The sequence below is a fragment of the Panthera onca genome, chromosome B3, assembly GCF_046562875.1.
Source record: "Panthera onca isolate mPanOnc1 chromosome B3, mPanOnc1 haplotype 2, whole genome shotgun sequence".
In the NCBI taxonomy this organism is placed as follows: domain Eukaryota; kingdom Metazoa; phylum Chordata; class Mammalia; order Carnivora; family Felidae; genus Panthera; species Panthera onca.
The window spans coordinates 124,818,442-124,842,106 of NC_138344.1; the positions used below are offsets into that span (position 1 = coordinate 124,818,442).

The window sequence follows — 23,665 nt, forward strand, 5'->3', positions numbered from 1 at the left end:
TTGTCATCATTTTACAGATGGAGAAACTGAGGCCAAAATGGTTAAGATCAACATAGTAGCTTAAACTGCAAAAATACAAGATTTGCTGGCAATAAATGTCTTTATTAGGATTGTTTTGTTAAAACTTGGTTTCCTAAAGTAGCAGCAGAATTTAAAAAATACAAAAACAAAAACTACCCCAAGCTTCTTAAGGATTCATTTGGATTAACTGTAAAATTAAATGCCTAATTATTTAATACCTTCTAAAATAACACAAAATATATATAATATGTAATACAAACCTCAATAATTCAATTCTGTTATGCATTTACTTACAAACTCTAAACTAAAGAAAAGATTTAGCTAAACAGAATAATTTAAAAACATGTCCTCATATAATTCTATCGTAAGTAATCTATTCTTTGGAGAATTACTTAATATGTCAATTTTATCAATTTTAGTTACATTTTATTGGTGCCTGGAAAATACAACTATTCTTTTTAAAGCTACTCTGAATTTGTAATACAGTTTAATAATTCAGATTGTCATCCCACTCTACTTAAAGGTATAGAACTTAACGATACACTTTTTTTTTGATAAATGGAACTTAACAATGTATTTTCCTTTCTAAACTGTATAGTTTTATTCAGTTGGCTACATAATATTATACACTAGTAAACAAAGCAAGCAACATTACTCTTTTTTAAATAACATCTTTAATTAAAGTTTTTGCAAAGGTAAAATATTAAACTTAAAATAGGTCTTAGTACATCAAAATACTAAGTTCTCTAATTGTATTCCAAGATGGTCTTTAAAACATAATATCCTGTATATCACAGAAGAGCAACCTTGATCTGCAATTGTACAGAATGAATTTTACAAACATAATAAATATATTTACGCCCTTACACATAACAGTATGTACAACAGCAGTTGACAATAGTAGCTCAGAACAGCAAAAGGATTAGCCCCTCCCCCAAAATTGTAGCCCTGACACATACTGGACTGATTTAAGGAACCTTGACTAAAATTGTAGTTACTAATTCCACGTAGTTCTTCCCTTAAGGGAAGAACTTGTTCTTGTTCTCTTGTTCCTCAAAATAAACAAAAATAGTAAGCTCGGTGTTTAAAGTTCTTCCTTAAATCATAAAAATGACAAAAGATAGACTAAGGCAGGCTTAAAAAGGGAATTATAAACTTGAGAATAATTTCCATAGCATAATAGATTAAAATGCAAAACTATTTAACATAAACTCATGAGGAACTATTTAAAGCAACTATGTTTTAACCAATGAATTCAAAATCTGAAATAGCGGACAGATAGGTGGGAAACAGACATGAGATAAAATGAAAATGTACAAAGATGGATCAATAAAATATTCCATTGCACAAAAGCTCAAAAAAGTCCAAGATGAAATAATCTGAAAATATAGGAATTTTCTCAAGTGGAAGAAAATGCAAAGTTATAAAGGGAACTCCCAAGAGGAAATTATGTCTACATTCCTGTACAAGGCATATTTACCTTTTGAAAAGAATGGTGACATTATTGCTATAAGATAACCAAAAATTACTCTTAGAGGGAGTCAACCCTTTTTATTCCTCCATAAAAGCCAGAAAAAAGAAAACCAAATCCTTGATTTTCATATAGCAAAAGAAAATCTTTATACAAAAGCTATTATATTTTTATGTTCTTGCTGTCTAAAACGAAAATCTATTAGAATACGCTCTTCAAGAACACATTTTAATCACTATACACATGCTCAGATCCTGATGTATTCCTAAGAATAACATCAAGGTGGCTTTGATTTTAAGAGGCAACAATATAAATGTGATATGATGGCATTTAATTAACAGAAAGAAATGTTAAATGTGAACATTTAAAAAAAATATAAAAGCCCAATATAAAGATCCCCCTCATATAACAGACATTTTACTCTAGAAACTAATTGCACATTAGAGTTGGTTTAGCCAAATGTGGCTCTCTACAGAAATTAAATGTGCTCTCAGGCAATTCAAATGGTCTGATTATACAAATGACCACCAAAAAAGGGTACATATACTGAAAGGCACACATTTCCCCACTTTACCTAGAATTTTGTGTAAATTTTCCTTAGCACTGTTAACATTAATCTTTTTTTTTTTTTTTTTTTTTGGAATAAAAGGTGCCATCACCATCTGTGCAAATCTAAACAAATCTTCTTCTGAAACCTTTACTTATTTTCATAATACCAAGTCTGAACTACTTTCCCTCTTTAAAGTAACATGTTATTTTCACTTTCAAAATCTGAAAGTGGGAATCCTTGCCTTTTCAAAGGAATGACATTTTATGGAACCTAATGAAATGATTTGTTAAATACATTAAAAGCATGATTAAGAATTCAAGTACAGTAAAAGAGAAGCAAGTGGCATTCTTATAGCAAGCCACTATAATAAAACTAAAACATTCTATTTGATTAAAAAGGAACACGATGCAGTAATATATAAGAGCACAATTTGGTATGCAGTGTTGTTTGGACCAGCTTTCAGAATTTTCACAGGTAAAAGAAAAGCATTTGCCAAGTATGCCATAATTAATATGCAATATACAGGTGCAAATACAAATGGTTATTTCCTGCTTCAAAATAGCCCTAGTGAGTCATTCTGAAAGCAGTGGTTGTTCATGTTTGAAAATGTTATAAAAACAGGCCAGTATACAATTCTACTATGAATACAAATGTTTGTGTACATAGAGGGCCCAAAACATGAGCTGAACATCATATAGTAATCCAAGGTTCAGTAGCAGAACTACGATAGCCAAAGGGTTTTAATCAACATTGCAGCACTGCTAAACTTTTATAGGTAGTTCAGGTCATTGACTTCTTCATTGGGTAAATACAAACCCTACTAACAACTATACTGAAGGACAAATGAACAACAGGACTTCTGTGATTTCACCCCCTCCCTTCTCTTCTCCCAGTCTCACTAACAAAAAGAAAAAAACCTGTGTGTGCTTTGAGAGTAGTGGGGTAAATAAACCTCGCCTCCAAAAAACTAAATAGAGTAAAAATTAAAACCGTATTACCAGTTAATGGCATCTAAATAAAACCTAACTACTAGCATGCTAGAAACCATCATTTACACCAAAGTTCAGAACATAAGTTAAAGGGTCCAAGATGGTATGTGGGGTGGGAAGTAAGTACGCACACGCACGCACGCACACACACACACACACACACACACAAATTGATTTGCCTTTTTGAGAAGTTTAAAGATCTGTGTTAAAAAAACAAACATATAATAGCTCACAGTTTCTCTTTGCAATGTAAAGCGTTTCTATGTTACTTCTAGAAACACATATAAAGGCAAATAAAAAGGAAGACAAAAATGGAAGACTTAAAAAAAAAAAATCAATATATGAGTAACTTTACCACATGTGAATTTTGCCAAGATAGACCATGAAAAGAATTAGTTATAAGAAAATATAGGTGAAGACAAGTGATCCTACAGTTCTCCCAGGCAACTAGTTCACACAGAACACAGCACTGCCACATTGTTCTTTAGAGCCCCTTAGAGAATACAGAGCTGTGTATTCTTAATATACATATTAAATTTCTATTATTCTTAATATACAAGTCAAATTTCTATGCTTTCTTCTTGATGTGCAAACTGGAGCCCATGTATACATTATCAATGGCCTGGAAGGGCCACCAAATCAAAGAGAGGTAAATATGTACTTAGTGGCCCATCCCCCTCTAACCCCCAAAATTTCCCCTCAAATTACAAAGTTGCAATTAAAAGTGTTTTTTTTTCCCCAATTAGAAGAGTTTTTAAATTCTTTACTAGTAAATACAGGAAACTTTAATAGTTACTAAATCGTTTAAGAAAAATCCAGGTCCTCACCACCTGCCCAATGAATGCTTCAATCAATACAGAGTATTACCTGAATATTTAGCTTAAAGATTAAACACATATAAGCATATTCTTCAGTCCAACAGGAAAAAAAATCTATCTATTCATGTGTATGTAATTTCAGCTAGATGGTACCTCTGTGAACTAAAACTGTATTCCTGAGGAGCCACTCCGGGGTTTCTTTTTAAGGTATGGGACTAAAAAACAACAAAAAAAAACAAATATGATTTTTCTGGAAGGAAACCGAAGTCATCATTTTAATTCTGCTCAACTCAATGAGACCCAAGTCTTTAAATTACATTTAATGAGAACCTAATTAAAATAAATATCCATTCCTGGGTCAAATTTTGTCTCCAAACTGTGATCACTGATTACTTCCTTTAACTCTTAAACAGATGTTTCATAAAGCAGGGAAGGAAGAGGTATATATTACTGAGGGAGAATAGCTAGTAAAAATATTTAAGACCTATTATGAGAGTTCTAAATTGTTTCCTTATACAAGTGAATTAAAATTCAACACCATAATTCTTACCCTTTTGTAAAAAGCTCACACGCAATTTTTACCAAATATAACCACATACAATAAGCAGTTTCAGGTCAATCTATCAAAAGGGAATTTTCTTCAGTTCGTTCCAACAAATATCTTCTGATTGAACCCAAGTTGGAGGAAGGAATATAGACAAAGCTTTACATGCTAATTACTGGTGGCAGGTACCTGTATTTAAAATCAACAATTACGGTTTTCCAAAACCCCAGCCTCCCCCACCCCAACAACCCCAGGTGCTACAGTTCCATGGCTTGCCAGTTAGAAGTAGTGTCTATGTTGTCAAGGTCTCTTTGTTCCAGTAGCTTTGATTCTACTGCACTTTTCTGACATGCAGAAGTTAAGTTTTGGTTGGTGTATGTCCCAAGTTTCAAACTGTCCACTTAAAATTTTTTTTTAAGTTTCTTTTGTTTATTTATAAAATAAAAGAACCAACTCTTCACCATTCTGCATCTCCAATGGCTTTGGAAAATATATAATCTCTTCCATTAAGATTCATAATGCCATCCTTGAGATGAAATTTCCATTTGTTTTTACTTCTGTGTATCTAAAGAAACAAAAAAAGAATGTAAGAGATACAAAAGATAGGAAACGAAAACCCATTCACATCAAAAAAACTTTTGTCTTGTACGTTATTGCATTTACAAATTATTTTTAATTGACAGATAACAGGTAACATTAGTTTCTGCTGCACAACATGATTCGGTATTATAAAATGATCATAAGTCTAATTAACACTCATCACTATATATAGGTGCAAATTTGTTTTCTTGTGATGAGAACTTTTAAGATCTACTTTTTGAAAACTTTCAAATATATAATATGGCATTACCTATAATCAACATGCTGTATTTCACACCTGTAGGACTTACTTATTTTATAACTGCAAGTTTGTACTTTTTGACCCCCTTCACACATTTGCCCCAGTCTCCAACCTCTGGCCTCTGGCAATGACCATTTTGTTTCTATGAGTTCAGTTGTTTTTTGGTTTATTTTTGCTTGGTTGTTGTAGAATCCACAAATAAGTGAAATAATACAGTACGTGCCTTTCTCTGACTTACTTCACCTAGCATAATGCTCTCAAGGTCCATCCAAGTTGTCATAAACAACAAGCCTCCTTTCTTTTTTATGGCTGCATACAATAATATACAAATACATCATGTGTATGTAAACATATACCATGTTTTCTTTATCCACCCATACACTGATGGACACTTAGGTTGCTTCCTTGTCTTGACTACTGTAAATTATGCTGCAATGAACATGGGAGGACATAAGCCTTTCAGAGTTAGTGCTTTCATTTCCTTCGAATAACTACCCAAGAAGCAGAACTGCTGGATCATATGTGGTTCCATTTTTGATTTTTCAAGGAACCTCCACAGTTGTCCACAGTGGCTATACCAATTTACACTCCTACCGAAAGTGTACAAGGATTCCTTTTTTCCCACAACCTCACCAACACTTGTTTTTCTTGTCATTTGATAACAGTCATTCTAACAGGTATGAGGTGGTATCTCATTATGGTTTTGATCTGTATTTCTGACAGATAGTGATGTTGAGTACCTTTTCATGTACCTGTTGGCCATTTTACGTCTTCTTTGGAAAAACATCTATTCAGTTCTTCTGCCCATGTTTCATTTACTTTTTATTTTGTTAAGTTCATTTATTTTGAGAGAGACAGAAGTGAGGAGGGGGGTGGGAGGGGGGAGAGGGAGAGAGAGAGAGTGCGAGCGCCCGACGCAGGGCTCAAACTCACAAACCGGGAGATCATGACCTGAGTGAGCTTCCATACATTTTGGATATTAACTCTTTATCAGATATATAATTTGCAAGTATTTTCTCCTATTCTGTAGGTTGCCTTTTCATTTTGTTGATGGTTTCCTTTGCTGTGCAGGAGCTTTTTAGTTTAATGTATTCCCGTTTATTTTTGCTCTTGTTGCCTTTGCTTTTGGTGCCAAATCTAAAAAATCATCACCAAGACCCATGTCAAGGAACTTACTTCCATGTTTTCTTCTAGTTTTATGGTTTCAGATCTCACATTCAAGTCTTTAATCCATCTTATGTTGTAAGATAGCAGTCCAGTTTCATTCCTTTGCATGTGCCTGCCCAGTTTTCCCAGCACCATTCATGTAAGAGACTGTCCTTTCCCTACTGTATATTCTTAGCTCCTTTGTTGTAAATCAATTGACTACGTATACGTAGATTTATTTCTGGGCTCTCTTCTGTTCCACTGATCTGAACGTCTGGTTTTATGTCAATACCATACTGTTTTTTTACAGTATTGTAATATAAAATAAAATCAAAAAGCATGATGCCTCTTTCTTTCTTAAGTTACCTTTGGTTTTTCCGGGTCTTTTGAATTTTAGAATTTTTTGTTCCATTTCTATGAAAATCCCTTGGAAATCTGGTAGGGACTGAACTAAATCAGTAGATCACTTTAGGTAGTATGGACACTGTAATATTAACTCTTCCAATCAATGAGCACAAAATATTTTTTCATTTATTTGTGTCTTCGTCAATTTCTTTCACCAATGTCTCAGTTTTCAGTGCACAGGTCTTTCATCTCCTTGGCTATATTCATTCCAAAGTATTTTATTCTTTTTGATGCAATTATAAATGGGATTGTTTTCTTGACTTCCTTGATAGTTTATTAGCATACAGAAATGCAACGTATTTTGTATATTGATTTTATACCTGGCAACTTCACTGAATTATTAGTTTTTTTGGTGGAGTCTTTAGGGTTTTCTATATATAATATATAATACTATGTCATCTGTAAATAGTGACAGTTTTACTTCTTCCTTTCCAATTTGGATGCTATTTATTTCCTTTTTCTTGCCTAAATGCTCTGGCTAGAGCCTCTACTATTATGGTGAATAAAAATGGCAAGAATTAAACACCCATCTTGTTCCTGATCTTAGAGGAAAAGCTTTCAGCTTTTCATCTTTGAGTATGTTACCTGCACGTTTGTCATGAGTGCCTTTTATTATGTTGAGGTACATACGGCCCCTCTAATATTCACTTTGTTGAGTTTTTATCATAAATGCATGCTGAATTCAGCCAAATGTTTTTTCTGCATCTACTGAAATGATCTTAAGAGTTTTAAAATTTTTTTAATTAAAAAAGTTTAAAAATTTTTTTATCACATTGATTGATTTGTGTATGTTGAATCACCCTTGGATCCCCTAAAATAAAGACCACTTGGTCCTGGTCATGGTATATGATCATCTCAATACATTGTTGAATTCAGCTTGCTGCTATTTTATTGAGGATTTTGGCATCTATGTTCATTAGGAATATTGGCCTACTATGATTTTCTTTTCTTGTGGTGTCCTTGTCTGGTTTTGGTGTCAGGGTAATACTGAACTTATAAAATGATTTTAGTACAATGTTCCCTCTTCTGTGTTTTACAAGAGTTTGAGGGGTGCCTGGGTGGCTCAGACAGTTAAGCATCTGACTTTGGCTCAAGTCATGATCTTGTGGTTCATGAGTTCAAGCCCCACATCGGGCTCTGTGCTGACAGCTCAGGGCCTGGAGCCTACTTTGGATTCTGTGTCTCCCTTTCTTTGTCCCTCCCCTACTCCCACTCTCTCTCTCTCTCTCAAAAATAAACATTAAAAAAAAAAAAAAAACAAAACCTAAAAAAAAAAAACCCAATCACCTCTGCTTGACTATTTCTATTTCTAAATGACCTGGTAACAACTCACCTTCCAAGCTTATTTCCTACCTCCACATTTCTCAAAGACTTTATTTCAATCAAAAGAAGTCTCATCCCTTGCTCCCATTTTTACAAATTCAATTCCTATTTCAAGATCCACCTCAAAAATAACTATTCTCAAAGCTTTCCCTAATCACATCAGCTAAAAGTACTTTTTTTTTTTAAATTTATTTATTTTGAGAGAGAGAGACAGAGAGAGAGAGCACTACGCATGCACGTGGCAGGGGTTGGGGGAGTGAGAGACAGAATCCCAGGCAGGCTCTGCAATGTTAGCGCAGAGCCCTATGCGGGGCTCAATCTCATGAACCATGAGATCATGACCTGAGCTGAAATCAAGAGTCAGATGCATAACCAAATGAGCCACCCAGGTGCCTCAAAAAGTAGTCTAATTGTTAATTTTCAGTGGTATTCCTAAACACATTTCTAGTATCATTTCTAAGTATATATATATATAAATTATTTTCTCCTACCAAAGTAAAACATCGTTTTCTCAAGACCTAACGTGGAACCTTATACTTGGCAGTATTTAACAAATATATCTGATTACTTAGATTTCAAAAACTATGTATATCTGCAATTAAGCCAAAGGGGGAATGGCAGTGTTCAAACTGGACCAGACCTTGGGCATTCCCATCTTTACTTTCATTTATAGTTTTTAGTTGTTTGCAATTCATGGATTTAAGGGGAAAAAGAAGTCAGAAAATTTAATCAACTGAAATGCCCTTTCTTCCTTTTCCAAGTCCCATACATCATTCAATTTTCGGTTCAAGCTCCACATCTTCAAAGAAAGACCAACCGTTCTCCCTCTTCTCTGGTTTAAAGGGACTTCAAAATTGAGTAGGTTAGGCTTTCATATTCGAAAGAGGAAATTATGCCTGGAGACGTTCAATGAGTTGACCAGGGGTATATTGCTAATAAATGACAAAGATGATTCTCAAGTTCTGGTCTAACACACTTTTTACTAAATCAGGTCATTTCATATAATTATCCAGAAATGTTCACTTGTACAGATACGTTCTGAGAACTCATTCCTAAAATTCCACAGTCTAACTTCCCAATGCAAACATTTCCATAGCATATTCTTGGCAAACTGCTGTTCACTGTCTGCTTAAGTAGGATTGGGGGGGGGGGGGGGGGGAGTGTCAAAGAATTGCAAATTAAGTTATTCCATTCTGGGGCTGCTCTCTACAAGTCTTTCATATTTTACCGCTTACTGAAATCTGCTTTCTCGAAACTTCCACTTACTGATCCTAACTCTACCTTCAGGGACTTAATTAAAAAAACAAAAAAACAAAATACACCCACACACACATATATATATATATATATATATACCCTTCATGTATTTGAAAACTGTCATACTTTTCCCCTAGATCACTGAGTTAAACTTTATATACACATTTAATATTTACCAAATTTTTCTTACTTAGTACAAGAAAATAGAGCAACATAAAATTAAAACTGTAGACTGGGCAGAAACTCTTGCATTAAGTGGTCTTATAGCTCTGGTTGAAAAATACACTATGTAGATAAGATTCCCTTCTGAGCTGATGGCATCTCCATTCTTCTTTCTGGGTCCTCATCAAAAAATGTTGGAATCATTCTTGATTCCTCTTTTTCTTTTCTACCACATAGCCAGGAAGAGAAAATCTTGCTGATTCTGCCTTCAAGACATATCCAAGATTCAGCTGCTTCTCACCATTTCCAACACTATCCCCCAAGCCTGACTCACCATTGTCTCTCACTTGGATTACAACATCCTGTTAGTCTCCTTGTTTCACCTCTGCTTCCTCTACACAATCTACTCTCAATAAAGAAAGCAAAGTAATCCTTTTAGAATTAAAATGCAAGTGATAACTACATCTATCTATTTGAAACCTTCCAATAACTTCCCAATTCACGCACAAGAACCCACACCCTTGTGAAGTTCCACACCACCTGCCCCCACTTACCTCTGACTTAATCTACTACTATATCCCCTCCCCTGCATCCCCAGTCCAACAATTCTGGTCTGGCCCCTGTGCCACCCCTCACACACAACAAGCAGGCTCTGTTATTAGATAATGACAAGGCTAACTCTCTTCAAGAGGTTTTTTTGTTGTTGTTTTTTTTTTAAGTTTATTTATTTTGCAAAAGGGAGTGTGAGCAGGGGATGGGGAGAGAGAGAGAGAGAGAGAGAGAGAGAGAGAGAGAGAGAGAGAGAGAAAATCTCAAGCTGGCTCTCTACTCCGTGGGGCTCGAGCCCATTACCTTGAAAATCATGACCTGAGCCAAAATCAAGAGACACAACCAACTGAGCCACCCAGGCACCCCAGCTCTCTTCAAGTCTTGTTCAAATGTTATTTTTTCAAAAGATCTAATAAGACTAATCTTTTAAAAACTGTAACCTGTCCCTTTCCTACCAATTATCCATACCAATTATCAGCTTCTAACATACCATAATAATTTATTATTAAGTTTTAGCATCTGTTTCCCTTGACTAAACTTCCTAATGGCAGGAACTGTTTTATTTTGTTCACTAGAGTATGTCAACCTCCTAGCACAGTTTCCTGGTACATCATAGACACTGTTGAATGAAAAGACCTCTGTTTCCTCTTTTCTTTACTACTCCTACAGAGAAAGTAGTAGCTACCCAAAAATGGGTATACAAATTTATTTCCAGCATGAAGCAAGTGACTGCAACCTGAAAGACAATGGGTTTATATAAACAAGAAAGTGTTGAGTAGCCCAGAAAAAGAAATTCCCCAGACAAGTAAAGAAATTGATGGCATTCTGCTGTAAGACAACATGCAAAAAGCAAATGTAAAAAAGTTTCAGGATCAAATAATAGTCCATATACTCAACACTTCAAGCATATTAAGTAAAATTACCAATAAAGCTGAAGCCTCAACACCTAATGCCATCAGTCTTTATTCATAATAAGAGAGAACTCTGCCTCATTATTAGGTTTAACTATGGTTTTGATTGGCAACATTGACTTCATTATTCTTTCTATAAATAAGATAATGTATTCTAAAATTGACTCACTATTGAAATTCTAAAGTTTAGGCTTCAAATATAAAATCCTAAAATACAAGTTGCTCAAACTATATCCAACCCTATTTTAACAAATTCATAGAACACCAGTGTTCTTTATCATTGACTAAAACATCAAGCCCAGCCCTCCAGAACTCACTTGATTCTACAAATTAGATCTCTGTAAACTTTACAATTGTTTATCATTCAATATACTATTTAAAGCTATTTTGGGTTTCTGTTTAAAACACTAAAATGTCTTTAGGAGCAAATCAAACCAATTTGAACATTTCAAATATTATATGCACAATTTATAACAAAGGAGAATACAACCATTCTTATAATATGAAAATACTGAGAAGTATATTCTTCAATCTAGCTAGGGTAAAGGCCTCCCTAGCCCAATAAATCTGACCTCTTGTCATCGTGAAATTGTGTTCTGGGGGTGCTTGGGTGGCTCCATCAGTTAAGCGTCTGACTCTTGATTTCAGCTCAGGTCATAATCTCATGCATAATCTCATAATCTCAGTTCGATCCCCATGTCAGGCTCTGTGCTGACAGCACAGAACCTGCTTGGGATTGTCTATCTCCCTCTCTCTCTGCCCTTCCCCTGCTTGCATGCTTGAAAGCTCTTTCTCAAAAATAAATAAACATTAAAAAAAAAAAAAGAAATTGTGTTCTGGATAATTTAGTTGTATGAGGTTCCTTTCACATTTCCTGAACAAAGGTTTATTGGTATCTATTTTAACCTTAATACTCTTCCTCTACATAAATGTAACAAGAAACTACATTTATTATAACATAAGGTTTTAAGAAGCTTATCCAAAAGTCACACAGTACAAGAGTGGATGCTCTGGTAATTCGGTATCAATGGCCTCACAGACTTTATTCCGTAATCTCTCTGATAAATTAACTGGTTTGACTTTACCTTTTCATTACAAAATGTTAAGATTCATTGTTTTGACATTTCCCTACAGTTCTCTTTGCAATAAGCATGGCTACTTAGGAAATTCATTTCTATAGAAGCAACACAAATTTAAGCTCTTCATCATTTGTTAAGGAAATTCATGCAGAGCACAAATTTTTCATAATCATGATTGCAGCTCCAGTGCCTGGCACATGTAGATACTTAGTAAGTATTTGTTTCATGAATGAGTGGTGCTTACAAACAAAAACCCAATTGCTTCGGTTAGGGTTTTCATCATTTTGTAAAGACCACTGCTGAAATTAAATTATAAATGCAATATACTTTGTAGATTTATTATAAATTTAATGATTATAATCAGCAAACAATTTTATTCCAAATTAAATGTTTCAGCAAGTAACAAAATCTCAACAATAATGCCTATAACTACAACAAAGATACTTGGATGGTAGCATCCTTCTGGAGAGCTAGGAAAACAAAGATTCAATAACCAATTCTCAGACACCTAGTTTAAAAATACCTAATGCTACCAAAATAAAGCAAAGGTGAATAATTTTTTAAATGATTTTTAGTAAAAACACATCTATTTGTTATCAGTCCTGCTTATTGCCCTAGTTCTGTCCTTAGTAATAAAAAAAAAAAGTGACAGAATTCAATTAAAGCCTTTTAGTTTTAAAGTAGTTGAAGCTAAAGGGAAAATGGGGTTATTCCACTAGATTATTAATGTTAAAGGACAACCTCAAAGTGGCTCTGTTTACTTTGTTAACAAGTGGAAGACAGAGTAAATTGGAAAACGCCTACCTCTCCTCATGATTTTACTGTAACATTTTTCAAATGTACAGCTACATAAATAATTTCTCATTTTATTAAAATAATCAACTATAACAATGTTTTCATTCACTGTTTATACTGAATGTAAGAGGCATCAATTAGCTGCCCAAATGTTTGAACAAGGTAGAACAGATATTTAGGGAAGAAATCATAACAAAAAAATGTCAGTAATCTGATAAAATCCTTACCTTATCATATTGGCATACAACAACATTTTCTGTATCAAAGAGTTCCTGTCCTTCCTCATCACTCACATCATCTTCACTGTTGAGGGGCTCCTACAAATAAGAAAGAACAGGATTTATTTATACTTCACGTGTTACTAGAAAAAGCCCCTTCTAATACACAATGACTTTGATGTTCTTCGAGAATGAAGGGTCAGATAGAACCATACACACACACACACATATACACCACAAACATATTGTTAATCAGCTATGGTTAAGACTTTGCCAAGGGTACTGAAATGCCAGCAAGAAACCAAAAATTAAAGTAGTTAAGCTACCTAACTTTAAAGTCTGAAAAGAGATTTTATTTCCTTCATTCTTTCAGAATAGCACACGATTATTCTCTTCAATAACTGTTTAAATGCCTAGAAGGGGACCTAAGAAAATACAAAGGTTTAATGAGATAATGGCATTATGTACCACCAGAAGTAGCAGAGTAAAAGGGGAAAAAATGGTGAAGTTGGAGGAAAAAGGGGCTCTAAAACAGGCTAGGAGTCTGGCTTGTGTATACAACACTGAGGACTAAGACTGTTTATAATATTAGCAGGTCTACCATTCTGATGGTAATGGTGGAGGCTTGCAGTATAATTACCTAAGGCATTCAAATGAAAAGGGGACCTGTGGAAGGGTGGGAAAGGATCTCAGTCCCCAAAAGAATTAAAGACCAAGATCTAACTAGTGTATAAAATGACCAAAGATATTAAATTTGACCTCAGTTATTTGAGAGGATAAAAGATATAACCCAAATTTTTAATTAACAGAGAAAAAGAAGACAGGACAAAATAAAAGTGGAAAGGAAAATAAGGTGATATTAAGTCTATGTCTATAACTAGGCCTGTATCTCACATATATGTGTATGTATATGTATTCTTTCATTTAAAATAGATATCACCAATGTAAAGGTAAAAGCAATTTATTGAGGTAAAATTCACATAAAATTCACCACTTTAACCATTTTAAAGTGTACAACCAATCATACTTAGTACATTCACAATGTGTGCAATTATCACCACTATTTAATTCCAGAATAATTTCATCACCTTTACCATTAAGCAGTCACTCCCCATTCCCACCTCTTCCCAGCCCCCGACTTACTGCTTTCTGTCACTATATATTTACCTCTAGATATTTCATATAAATGGAAACATACAATATACACATATAACCTGTGGTGTGGTTTCTTTAACTTATAATGTGTGAGGTTCATCCATGCTGTAGCATAAGCCAGTACTTTGTTCCTTTTCCTGGCTAAATAATACTTCGTTGTATGGATAAACCACATTTTAATTTGTCCCTCCACCAACTGATAAGACATTTGGGTTATTTACATTTTTTTGGATTTTGTAAACAGTTTTGAACATTCACACACAAGCTTCTGTTTGAATACCTATTTTCAATTTTCCTATACATATACTTAGAAGAATTGCTGGGTCATATGATATTTTTACGCTTAACATTTTGAGGAACCCCCAAACCATATTCCACAGCAGCTATACCATTTTGCATCTCCATCAGCGATGCACAAGAATTCCAATTTCTCCACATCCCCAACAGTATCTGGTCTCTCTCTTATTAGCATTTTTTTTTTTTTTTTTTTTGAGAGAGTGGATGGGAGCGGGGGGGGGGGGGGCAGGGGGGTGGAGAGAGAGAGAAAGAGAGAGAGGGGGGCAGAGAATCCCAAACAGGCTCAGTGTGGAGCCTGAGACGGGGCTCGATCTCACAACTGTCAGATCATGACCTCAGCCAAAATCAAGAGTCGGACACTTAACCAACTGAGCCACCCAGGCATGCCCCACATCTGTCTCCCTTTTTTCTTTTGTGATTACAGCCATCCCGGTAAATAAACATCAAGTGGTATCTCTTTGTGGTTTTGAGATTTGCATTTCTGTAATAAACAGTAATATTGAACATTTTTTCACAGGCTTGTTGGCTATCTGTATATCCTCTTTGGAGAAATGTCTATTTAAGTCCTTTGCTCACTTTGGAATAGAGTTGTTTGTTGTAGAATTTTAAAAGTTCTCTATTCTGGATATTAAGCTCTAATCAGGTATGTGATTTGCAAATATTTTCCCCTATTTTGTAGACGGACTTTTCACTTTTTGGACATAGTCCTTAGACACACATAAGTTTTTAATCTATTAAGTCCATGTTATTATTATTATTATTTTTATTCCCTGTGCTTTTGGTGTCCCATCTAAGAAACTATTAACAAAACCAGTGTTGTGAGGCTTCTGTCCTGTTTTCCTCTAAGAGTTTTATAGTTTTAGCTCTTACATTTAGGTCTTTGACCCATTAAGAGCTAATTTTGTATATGGTGTGAGGTAGGGGTCCAACTTCACTGTTTTGCATGCGGATGGATATTTGGTTGCTACATTTGTTGAATAAGACCATTCCTTCCTACTGAATAGTCTTGGCCCATATAAAAATTTTGTAACATGACAGCATACATAGCAGTATTTCACATAAAAAAGACACGCTTAAAACTTAGGGATCCAAAAAAATGTTGAAGTAAAAGAATGAATAGAGCCATACCAGGCAGGCAAATTCTAACTGAACAAAGTTGACATGGCTCTATTAATGTCACACAAAACAGACTGTATGGGGAAAAAAACTGTAGATAAAACAGGAAACTATATAATCATAAATGGTTCAATTCACTGGAAAACACATATTTAAGCTTATGTACATCCATTTTTAGGTTCAAATTATAAAAAGCATAATGAAAACAAAACAAATCCACTATCATAGTAGGAGATCTGAACATATCTCACTCAGTAATCAATGATGGTGTCAGCACACAAAAATTTTAGTAAGGTAGACATATCTTACCTTAGATATGTAAGTAGACTATCCAAAGAAAACGATTAACATCTAATTCTAATGGTACATACAGAAGACAACAAAACAACTGCAGAAAACAGTCTTTTCAAATATACAGAAGCATATGCAAATAGTGACCACATAAAGCAAGTCCCGTCACACAGATCATATTCTCTACAAATAAAACAGTTTAGTCACAACAAGAATTAATGAAATAGAAAAAAATACACTAAGGAGAATAAAGCTAAAAGTTGATTCTTAAAAAACATCAATGAAATCAATATGCCTCTGGCAAAACTGAACAAGAAAAGAAGGGCAAGAAGACACAAATATCAGAAATGAGAATATTAAAAAAAAGGAAATGACTACATATGATTCTGACACCAAAAAGATTATCATTAACTTTATGCTAATTAAACATTTAAATATGTAATACTAGAAAATGTAACTTATTCAGTCTCAAAAAGAAAGATACTTGAACAGAGTAAAGACATTACTAGCATCAGATATTTTTAACAGCATACTTTAACAAATATTCACAGAACAATTAAGTATAATCTTAGAAAAAAAAAGTCCAAGGAAGATGGAATATTTGCCAGAATTCATTTTATAAGACTATCATAAACCTGAAAACCTAGTAAAAAGAGTATGAGAACAGAAAATCAGACAGTATTGTTCATCAATATACATGCAAAAATCCTGAACTAAGTGTAAGTAATTCAGCAATTCATAAAAAGGGCAATACTCAAGTCATGCTATCCCAGGAATACAAAATTAGTTTACATGTAGAAAACCAATTAGTGCAAGTAGTTATAAATAACAGATTAAGGATAAGAAATTGTATGATGATCTAATAGTTGCAGAAAAAGTGTTTAATAAAATTCAATATTTATTTATGATATAAAAAATAAAGCAAAGCTCTTAATTTGAATAAAAGAGAACTTCCTTAACCAGAGAAAAGATATCCATAAAAAATCTATAGTAAACATTATATTAAATAGTGAATCATAGAAAGGGTTCCCTTTAAGATTAAGAATAAGAGAAGAAAGGGGCATCTGGGTGGCTCAGTGGTTGAGCGTCTCTTGATGTGGCTCTTTATTTCAGCTCAGGTCATGATCCCAGGGTCCTGAGATTGAACCCTACGTGGCTCCACACTCAGTGGAGCTCGGCATTCTCTCTCCCCGTCTTTCTCTTCTCCTCCCCTGTTTGCACGCACGTACTCTCTCAAAATAAATAAACAAACTTTAAAAAAAAAACAAAAAAAAAAAACAAGGTAAGGGTGCCTGCTATTTTTAATCAATATTGTTCTGGAAGGTTTAGCCAATGAGGTAAGAAAAGCTGCCCTTTTTAATATTTGTCAATTGAGAAAACATGAAAGAATCAAAGATGATAAATATCATGATTAATCAAGGAAATGCAAATTAAAACCAAAAAGAAACACCACTTTCTACCTATCAGACTGCCAAAAATTAAGGAGCCTAACAATATCAAGTATCAGTGAAGACATTAGTACAATCTGGCATTTTATTGTAAAGTTGAAGATGTGCATGCCTTAGAATCTAGTAATTCAATGGTTAGGTATAACACTTAAAAGAAAGTCATGCGTGTGTCCTCAGAAGACACACTCCAAAATATTTTATAACAGTAAACAAGTAGACACAACCCATCACATCAGATATGGATAAATAAGCTATGGTATATTCAACAGTGAAAATAATTCTAGGTATATGCAGTAACTTAGATGAACCTCAGAAATACCACCTTGAGGGGAAAAAAAAGTCAACCTGCAGAAGAATACAGAAATTACTCCATTTATGTTATAAATAGGCATTCACACTTAAACAATATGCTCTTCAGGAATATAAGTACAGATGGTAAACACAAAATTCATGAGCATGGTTACTCTGATGACAGAAGGAAGAGGGAAGAGAATGGGGATTGGGGCGAGGCACTCAGGGGACTTGAACAAAGTATGGGATTATTTTTAACTAGAGGTGGATGTAAGGATGTTTTTATCTTAAATATTTTTTAAAAAAACATTAGATAATTTAAAGAAATTTGTACTAGGATAAACAAATTTACATCTTAGGTTGCAGAAAGCAGTAACAATGAAAACTGTTAAGACAAATGTCACCTTGAACACAAGTAACTAAGCAAGAACACTAAGGAAAACAAAGATATATAAACAAAGATATACGCTTCTAGAAATACATAACTAAGAAAGACTAAGAAAGAATACTTTGCTTAACTCATGATGGACACTAAGAGTAGATAAAGTGATGTAAGGAACTGATATGGAATACAGACCAAAAGGAAGTCACGTTCAGCTTTTTTCTCAAGTCTCCTCTCTTCCCAAATGTTGCCATACCTTTCTAATTACTGAAGCAAAAGATTAACCATATTTATCTGTTCTACCAATGTCGTATGTTTAAACCATATCGTGAATGCATAAGCCAGAAAACTAGCATTACGTACACTGTCTCCACCCCCTTTATAAATACAACTCAATTTGATACACATTTTTTATTGTCAGCTATATGAAACAATACTTCATGAAGATAAATACAACCAGAAAAATCTAAAACCCTTATTAGGTTAAAAATCTAACTTTAGGGGCGCCTGGGTGGCGCAGTCGGTTAAGCGTCCGACTTCAGCCAGGTCACGATCTCGCGGTCCGTGAGTTCGAGCCCCGCGTCAGGCTCTGGGCTGATGGCTCAGAGCCTGGAGCCTGTTTCCAATTCTGTGTCTCCCTCTCTCTCTGCCCCTCCCCCGTTCAAGCTCTGTCTCTCTCTGTCCCAAAAATAAATTAAAAACGTTGAAAAAAAAAAAAAAAATTTTAAACAAAAAAAAAAAAAAAAAAAATCTAACTTTATATTAAAATCTGTATTGTATAATACCTTAACAGCCTCTGAAAAAATAGAATATAATTCATCAGTTTGGCACTGGATAAAAGAAACTAATAGTTTCTCGTTTCAAGTCTTTTACTACAAACTTACTTCTTCTACCTGCCCATCCTCAGCTCCATCTTTCTCTTTGTCTTCCTCCTCATCATCATCATAGTCTTCTTCTTCATCTTCATCTTCTTCAGATGACGTATCCCCAGTTCCATCAACCTGTAACACCAATGGAGCTTGTGGCTGAGCAGGCTGGGCCTGTGGTTGCTGTTGGCCAGCTGCAGTTATCTGTGCCTGTGCCGGTGTTGGTGCAGCCACTGTTGTAGGTATAACTTGAGTCTTATTTCCTGTAAATAAGATTTGCTGTGGCTGAATGATGACACCCGTCTGTGGTGAAATCCCTCCAGGAAGAGGGGCCAGTACCTAAGGCAAAAGAAACCCATATTAAAAACTAGTCAGAGGACCAAGCAGCTCAGTTTCATGTGGTACACAGACAGACCTAAAAGCTGAAGAGTCACCAAAAATGACCGTATCTCACACCGTTAAAACTACCAAGGCATAAAAGGAATGTTTAACTAGTATACTGATCCACTTCCATTTTACCATTCAAATTTCTGAAGGAAAAAAGATTTTCTGAAAATAACTGTTTCATTTACTGAGCACTTGCTCTGTATATGTACATGGCAGATTCTGGACTAAGAGTTACATATAAGTTTATTTATTTGATGTATGGATAGGTATAGTAACTCACCAACCTGCCAGTCACTAAAAGGCAAAATCTTAAGCTAGACTTTCTGACTTTGCTCTAATTATTATGTTACACTGCCTCCCTGTGGAGAACACCGCACTGGAAATGTGAAGTCTTAGGTCCTAGTTTTGTCTAAGATCCCAGGTAGAGATGTAGCAGAGGCATGTCACTTAACCTCCCTTGGCTTTTGTCACTTCACTGTTATACTAGGATCAATGGTTCTCAACCCTGGCTGCAAATTACAACCACCTGGTAACTTAAAAAATACTGGTATTTGGGCCCCAGTCCTATTATTCTGATTTAACTGGTGTGAGCAGAAATGTAATCATTTAAAGCTCCCCAGCTGATTCTAACCATGCAACCACACCAGATCAGACAATTTCTCAAGTTCCTTTCAGCATCTGGAATTCTAAGGTAAACCACAACTCAAAAAGAACATATCAACAAATATTAATTATATCTTTTATAATAAACATATTTATAATTATACTTAATAAATAAAAAGCAGAGACTTCCTAGTGATAAATAAAAACAATGAATGGCAATTACTTGCCTTTAGTTTCAAGGAACGCAAAATAAAACAATATTTCTCTTAAGAAGTTTACAGATTAATGGTGCATAGGCAAAGCAATAAAACAACTCAAGAAGATAGAAGGCTTAAGGACATCTGGGTGGCTCAAGTTGGGTGAGCGTCCAACTCTTGGTTTCGGAGTTCAAGCTCTGGGCTTCATGCTGACAGTGCACAGCCTGCTTGGGATTCTCTCTCCCTCTCTCTCTGCCCCTCCCCTGCTTGCACGCTCTAATAAACAAACTTTAAAGAAAAAAAAAAGACAGAAGGTGTAACAGAAGTATGATATGATGTTATGAAAACACAGGACAGAGTATTAAATTCAGCTTGAGGGACAAGGTATGGTCAGAGAAGCCTTCCTAATAGGTTAATACTTGAGTTCATTTGTGCTTGGAAGATTAGCCAGGTTTTTCCATTTGGTCAGTTGGTTGGTTTGCCTGGGGGGCAGCGGGAGTGGAGGGAGTTGCTGGAACGAAGGCCAAAGGACATTCTAAGTAGAAGAGTAATATCAAGTGAAACCCAAAAGTAATAGCAGGAGAAAATCTGGAAAGCTGTAAATCAGATGGATTAATGCTTCTCTGATCTTACCTCTATCTTCATACTATTATACAAACATTATGTATTTATGTGTCTCTTTTTTAAAGTACCTAAGTTCCTCAAGAAAATAACCATTTCTCTTTCCTCTTTGTCTTCATAGTATAAGAGTTTAACACCTGGCACACAAGTAGATACAAATATTTAACTTTGATCTAAACAGCAGCTGAAGCAGATAACTAGAAGCATGGCAAGAAATAAACCTGAAGAGAACAAAAAAACAAGATCCAAAAAAAACCAAAGATCCTGTGAACCATGCTGAGGAGTTTAGACTTTTTCCAATAGGCAAGGGGAAATCATTATTTTAAGGATTTTAGAAAAATAACTACAAATACAGAGTAACAGGTTAGGAGGGCACAAGACTAGAGTCAGGGAAATCAATTAGGAGGATAACTATAGTATTAAAGTGTGTATATATATGTATATAGTGTGTGTAATTATATATATATATACATATGTATATACAACACCTTCACATTTTTAAAAAATTTTTTAACATTTATTTATTTTTGAGAGACAGAGAGAGACAGAGCACTACTGGGGGGAGGGGCGGGACACAGAATCCAAACCAGGCTCCAGGCTCTGAGCTGCTAGCACACAGCCTGATGCAGGGCTCAAACTCACAGACCACGAGATCATGACCTGAGCCGAAGGCGGCCGCTTAACCAACTGAGCCACCGAGGTGCCCCGCTCACATTTTACACATAGTATATAGCGTGTGTGTATATATATATAGTACTGAGAGGATAATTGTATTTTAAGTGAGAAATTAAGAAAGCATGAACTAAGGAAATGATAAGAGAGTCTGAGAAAAGAAAACTAGTTTCAAACATATTAAGGAACTGCAAACATGTTAAAACTGCAGTCTGAAAAAAAGGAGCTATTAAGAATTGGTAGGAATTTGTGATGCGTTGCATATTAAAGGTAAAGGAGGGGGAGGATCCCACACCCCACACCCACTTCCAGAAAATGTATAAGCTTCATGAAACTAGATTCATGCCTGCCCTGTTCACTCTTAAATCTCTAGTCCCTTGCAAAGACCCTGATACACAGCCACACAGTAAATATTTGTTGAATGAATACCAGATAACTTGGGAGGCTTAGGAAGCTGGAGAGTGGTGCCACTGACTGAAAAACATGTTCGGAGGGATGATGAAAGATAAGCAAGGATAATGACAACTTAGTCTTAAACATATTGAATGTAAGTTAAGCTGTGACGTGTACAGGAGTAATTTAGAATGACAGGATGTATAGTACTAGAGAATAGTCTAAGCATTTGTATAGACAAAGCCATGAGAAAGAGAAAGGGAACCACCCAGAGAATTCAAACAGAAGAAGAAAAAAGAACCCCATGGTGATCATAACTTATGACTCTATTACCTGTTGTATAACAGGGGCTTGTACTCCACCAGGCTGCATTTGTGGTATAACTTGTTGTTGGAGAACCACTGACTGCTGAGGCTGGAAGATATACTGGGCACCATTGGCTGCTCTGACTACTTGAAGAAGCTGGCCTAAAGCAAAACATATATATTACAAGTTACCATTTTAGCAGTAACCATCTCCAAATAAATGAATTCATGGTAAATGTCAAACCACCAAAATGCCCTATTAATTCTCAAATAAGAAGTCTAACGATTTTATTAAGCGTTGTCACCCATACACAGCAAACTTAACTTCCTCACTTTTCTCCATGTTTTATAAATGTTTTAAAATGTTTTCTTTTCCTTACTTATCCTCATAAAACTCTTTTCCAATAAAGTTTTAACAACAGATTATGAGAATTGATTAGAAGTTTAAATTATCTTTACTAACATGTTAGGAGTCATGAAAGAGCAGTAAGCAAGATCAGATGTTTTCAGGGGCTCTTTGTTTTTAAAGCTTAAAGACATGAAAGTGTAACAGTTTGTTAGTATCTTGAGCCAAAGCACCAGGGTACTTAGTTTCAAAATGCTTAAAAACAATCAAAGCTTGCTGAACCAATTATCATTGCCACATAATCCTAACTGTATGCATGGCTTATACACACAGAAGTGAATCCCTCTCTTTGTTGTTTTAGATGATGCAGAATCTTCAAATAATTAAAAAGCAACAATTACACGTTAAAAATATGTAGAAAGTTCTTTACAAATTTAGAATTTTATTGGCAAGATAATAAGAAATTATATAATTACGATTACAGAAAGAATACTTAAAAGCCACATAAATTCTTCCAACGTTAATATGCCAAAAATCCCAAGTAAATTTTGTTAGTTTATGCAGACATGCTATATAAAACAGAGTACTTAGTTTGATATCACAAATTTGTTCAAAGGAGTCAAGTTTTACTTGGCAAGTTAAAGGTGTTTAATCTATGTAAGTATTAAATCTATGTACGTATTAATCTATGTAAAGGTGTAAAAACCTATGTATTTCTATATGATTATACTTCATTCAATAAATAGGATTCTTATTCACAGATCAAAAGCTCAAGTGCAATTTTCATCTTCCCTACTGCATCCTCAGCAATAATTATCATTTAATGTGCAGTAGTACTTGATCTTATTTTAATAACCTAATAAGCTAAATCACAAAACAAACACTGATTTTTTTCAATGAGGCCAAAACAAAGACTAGATGGTACAATTTTCTGAGTTATACATATACGTAATGGTGCTGTTATTCCTAATTACCTGAATTTGTTAATATCTGTTGAACAGGAGTCACGCCTGCAGGGAGTGCCAAGGTAGCAGCTGTAGCAGCAGCGCTCTGGAGGGGGAAAAAAAAAAAAGCAAAGGAAAAAAATCAAAACCGCATATGGGCACAAGAGTACCTCAGTTTAACTCTGGCACATTTTAACAGTATTTGGAAGTTTATTGTTTAGTGTATACTAATACTAAAAGTTCTAATGAGACTAAATCCCATTTTATAAAAT

General features: G+C 34.8%; 1 protein-coding gene across 2 annotated transcripts in view; it reads right to left on the reverse strand.

Annotated features, from left to right (window-relative positions):
* Window positions 1–676: 676 nt before the first annotated feature.
* GTF2A1 (general transcription factor IIA subunit 1) overlaps window positions 677–23,665 on the reverse strand; it is a 43,856-nt gene continuing 20,867 nt past the window's right edge. For both annotated transcript variants that reach the window (XM_078447948.2, XM_078447949.2), the window contains exons 5-9: window positions 23,424–23,499; window positions 22,132–22,265; window positions 18,944–19,264; window positions 13,089–13,178; window positions 677–4,958 (exon numbers count right to left, since the gene is read on the reverse strand). In XM_078447948.2, coding sequence (XP_078304074.1) covers window positions 4,851–4,958; window positions 13,089–13,178; window positions 18,944–19,264; window positions 22,132–22,265; window positions 23,424–23,499 — 729 coding nt within the window. In that variant the 3' untranslated portion in view covers window positions 677–4,850. The remainder of the gene's footprint in view (window positions 4,959–13,088; window positions 13,179–18,943; window positions 19,265–22,131; window positions 22,266–23,423; window positions 23,500–23,665) is intronic.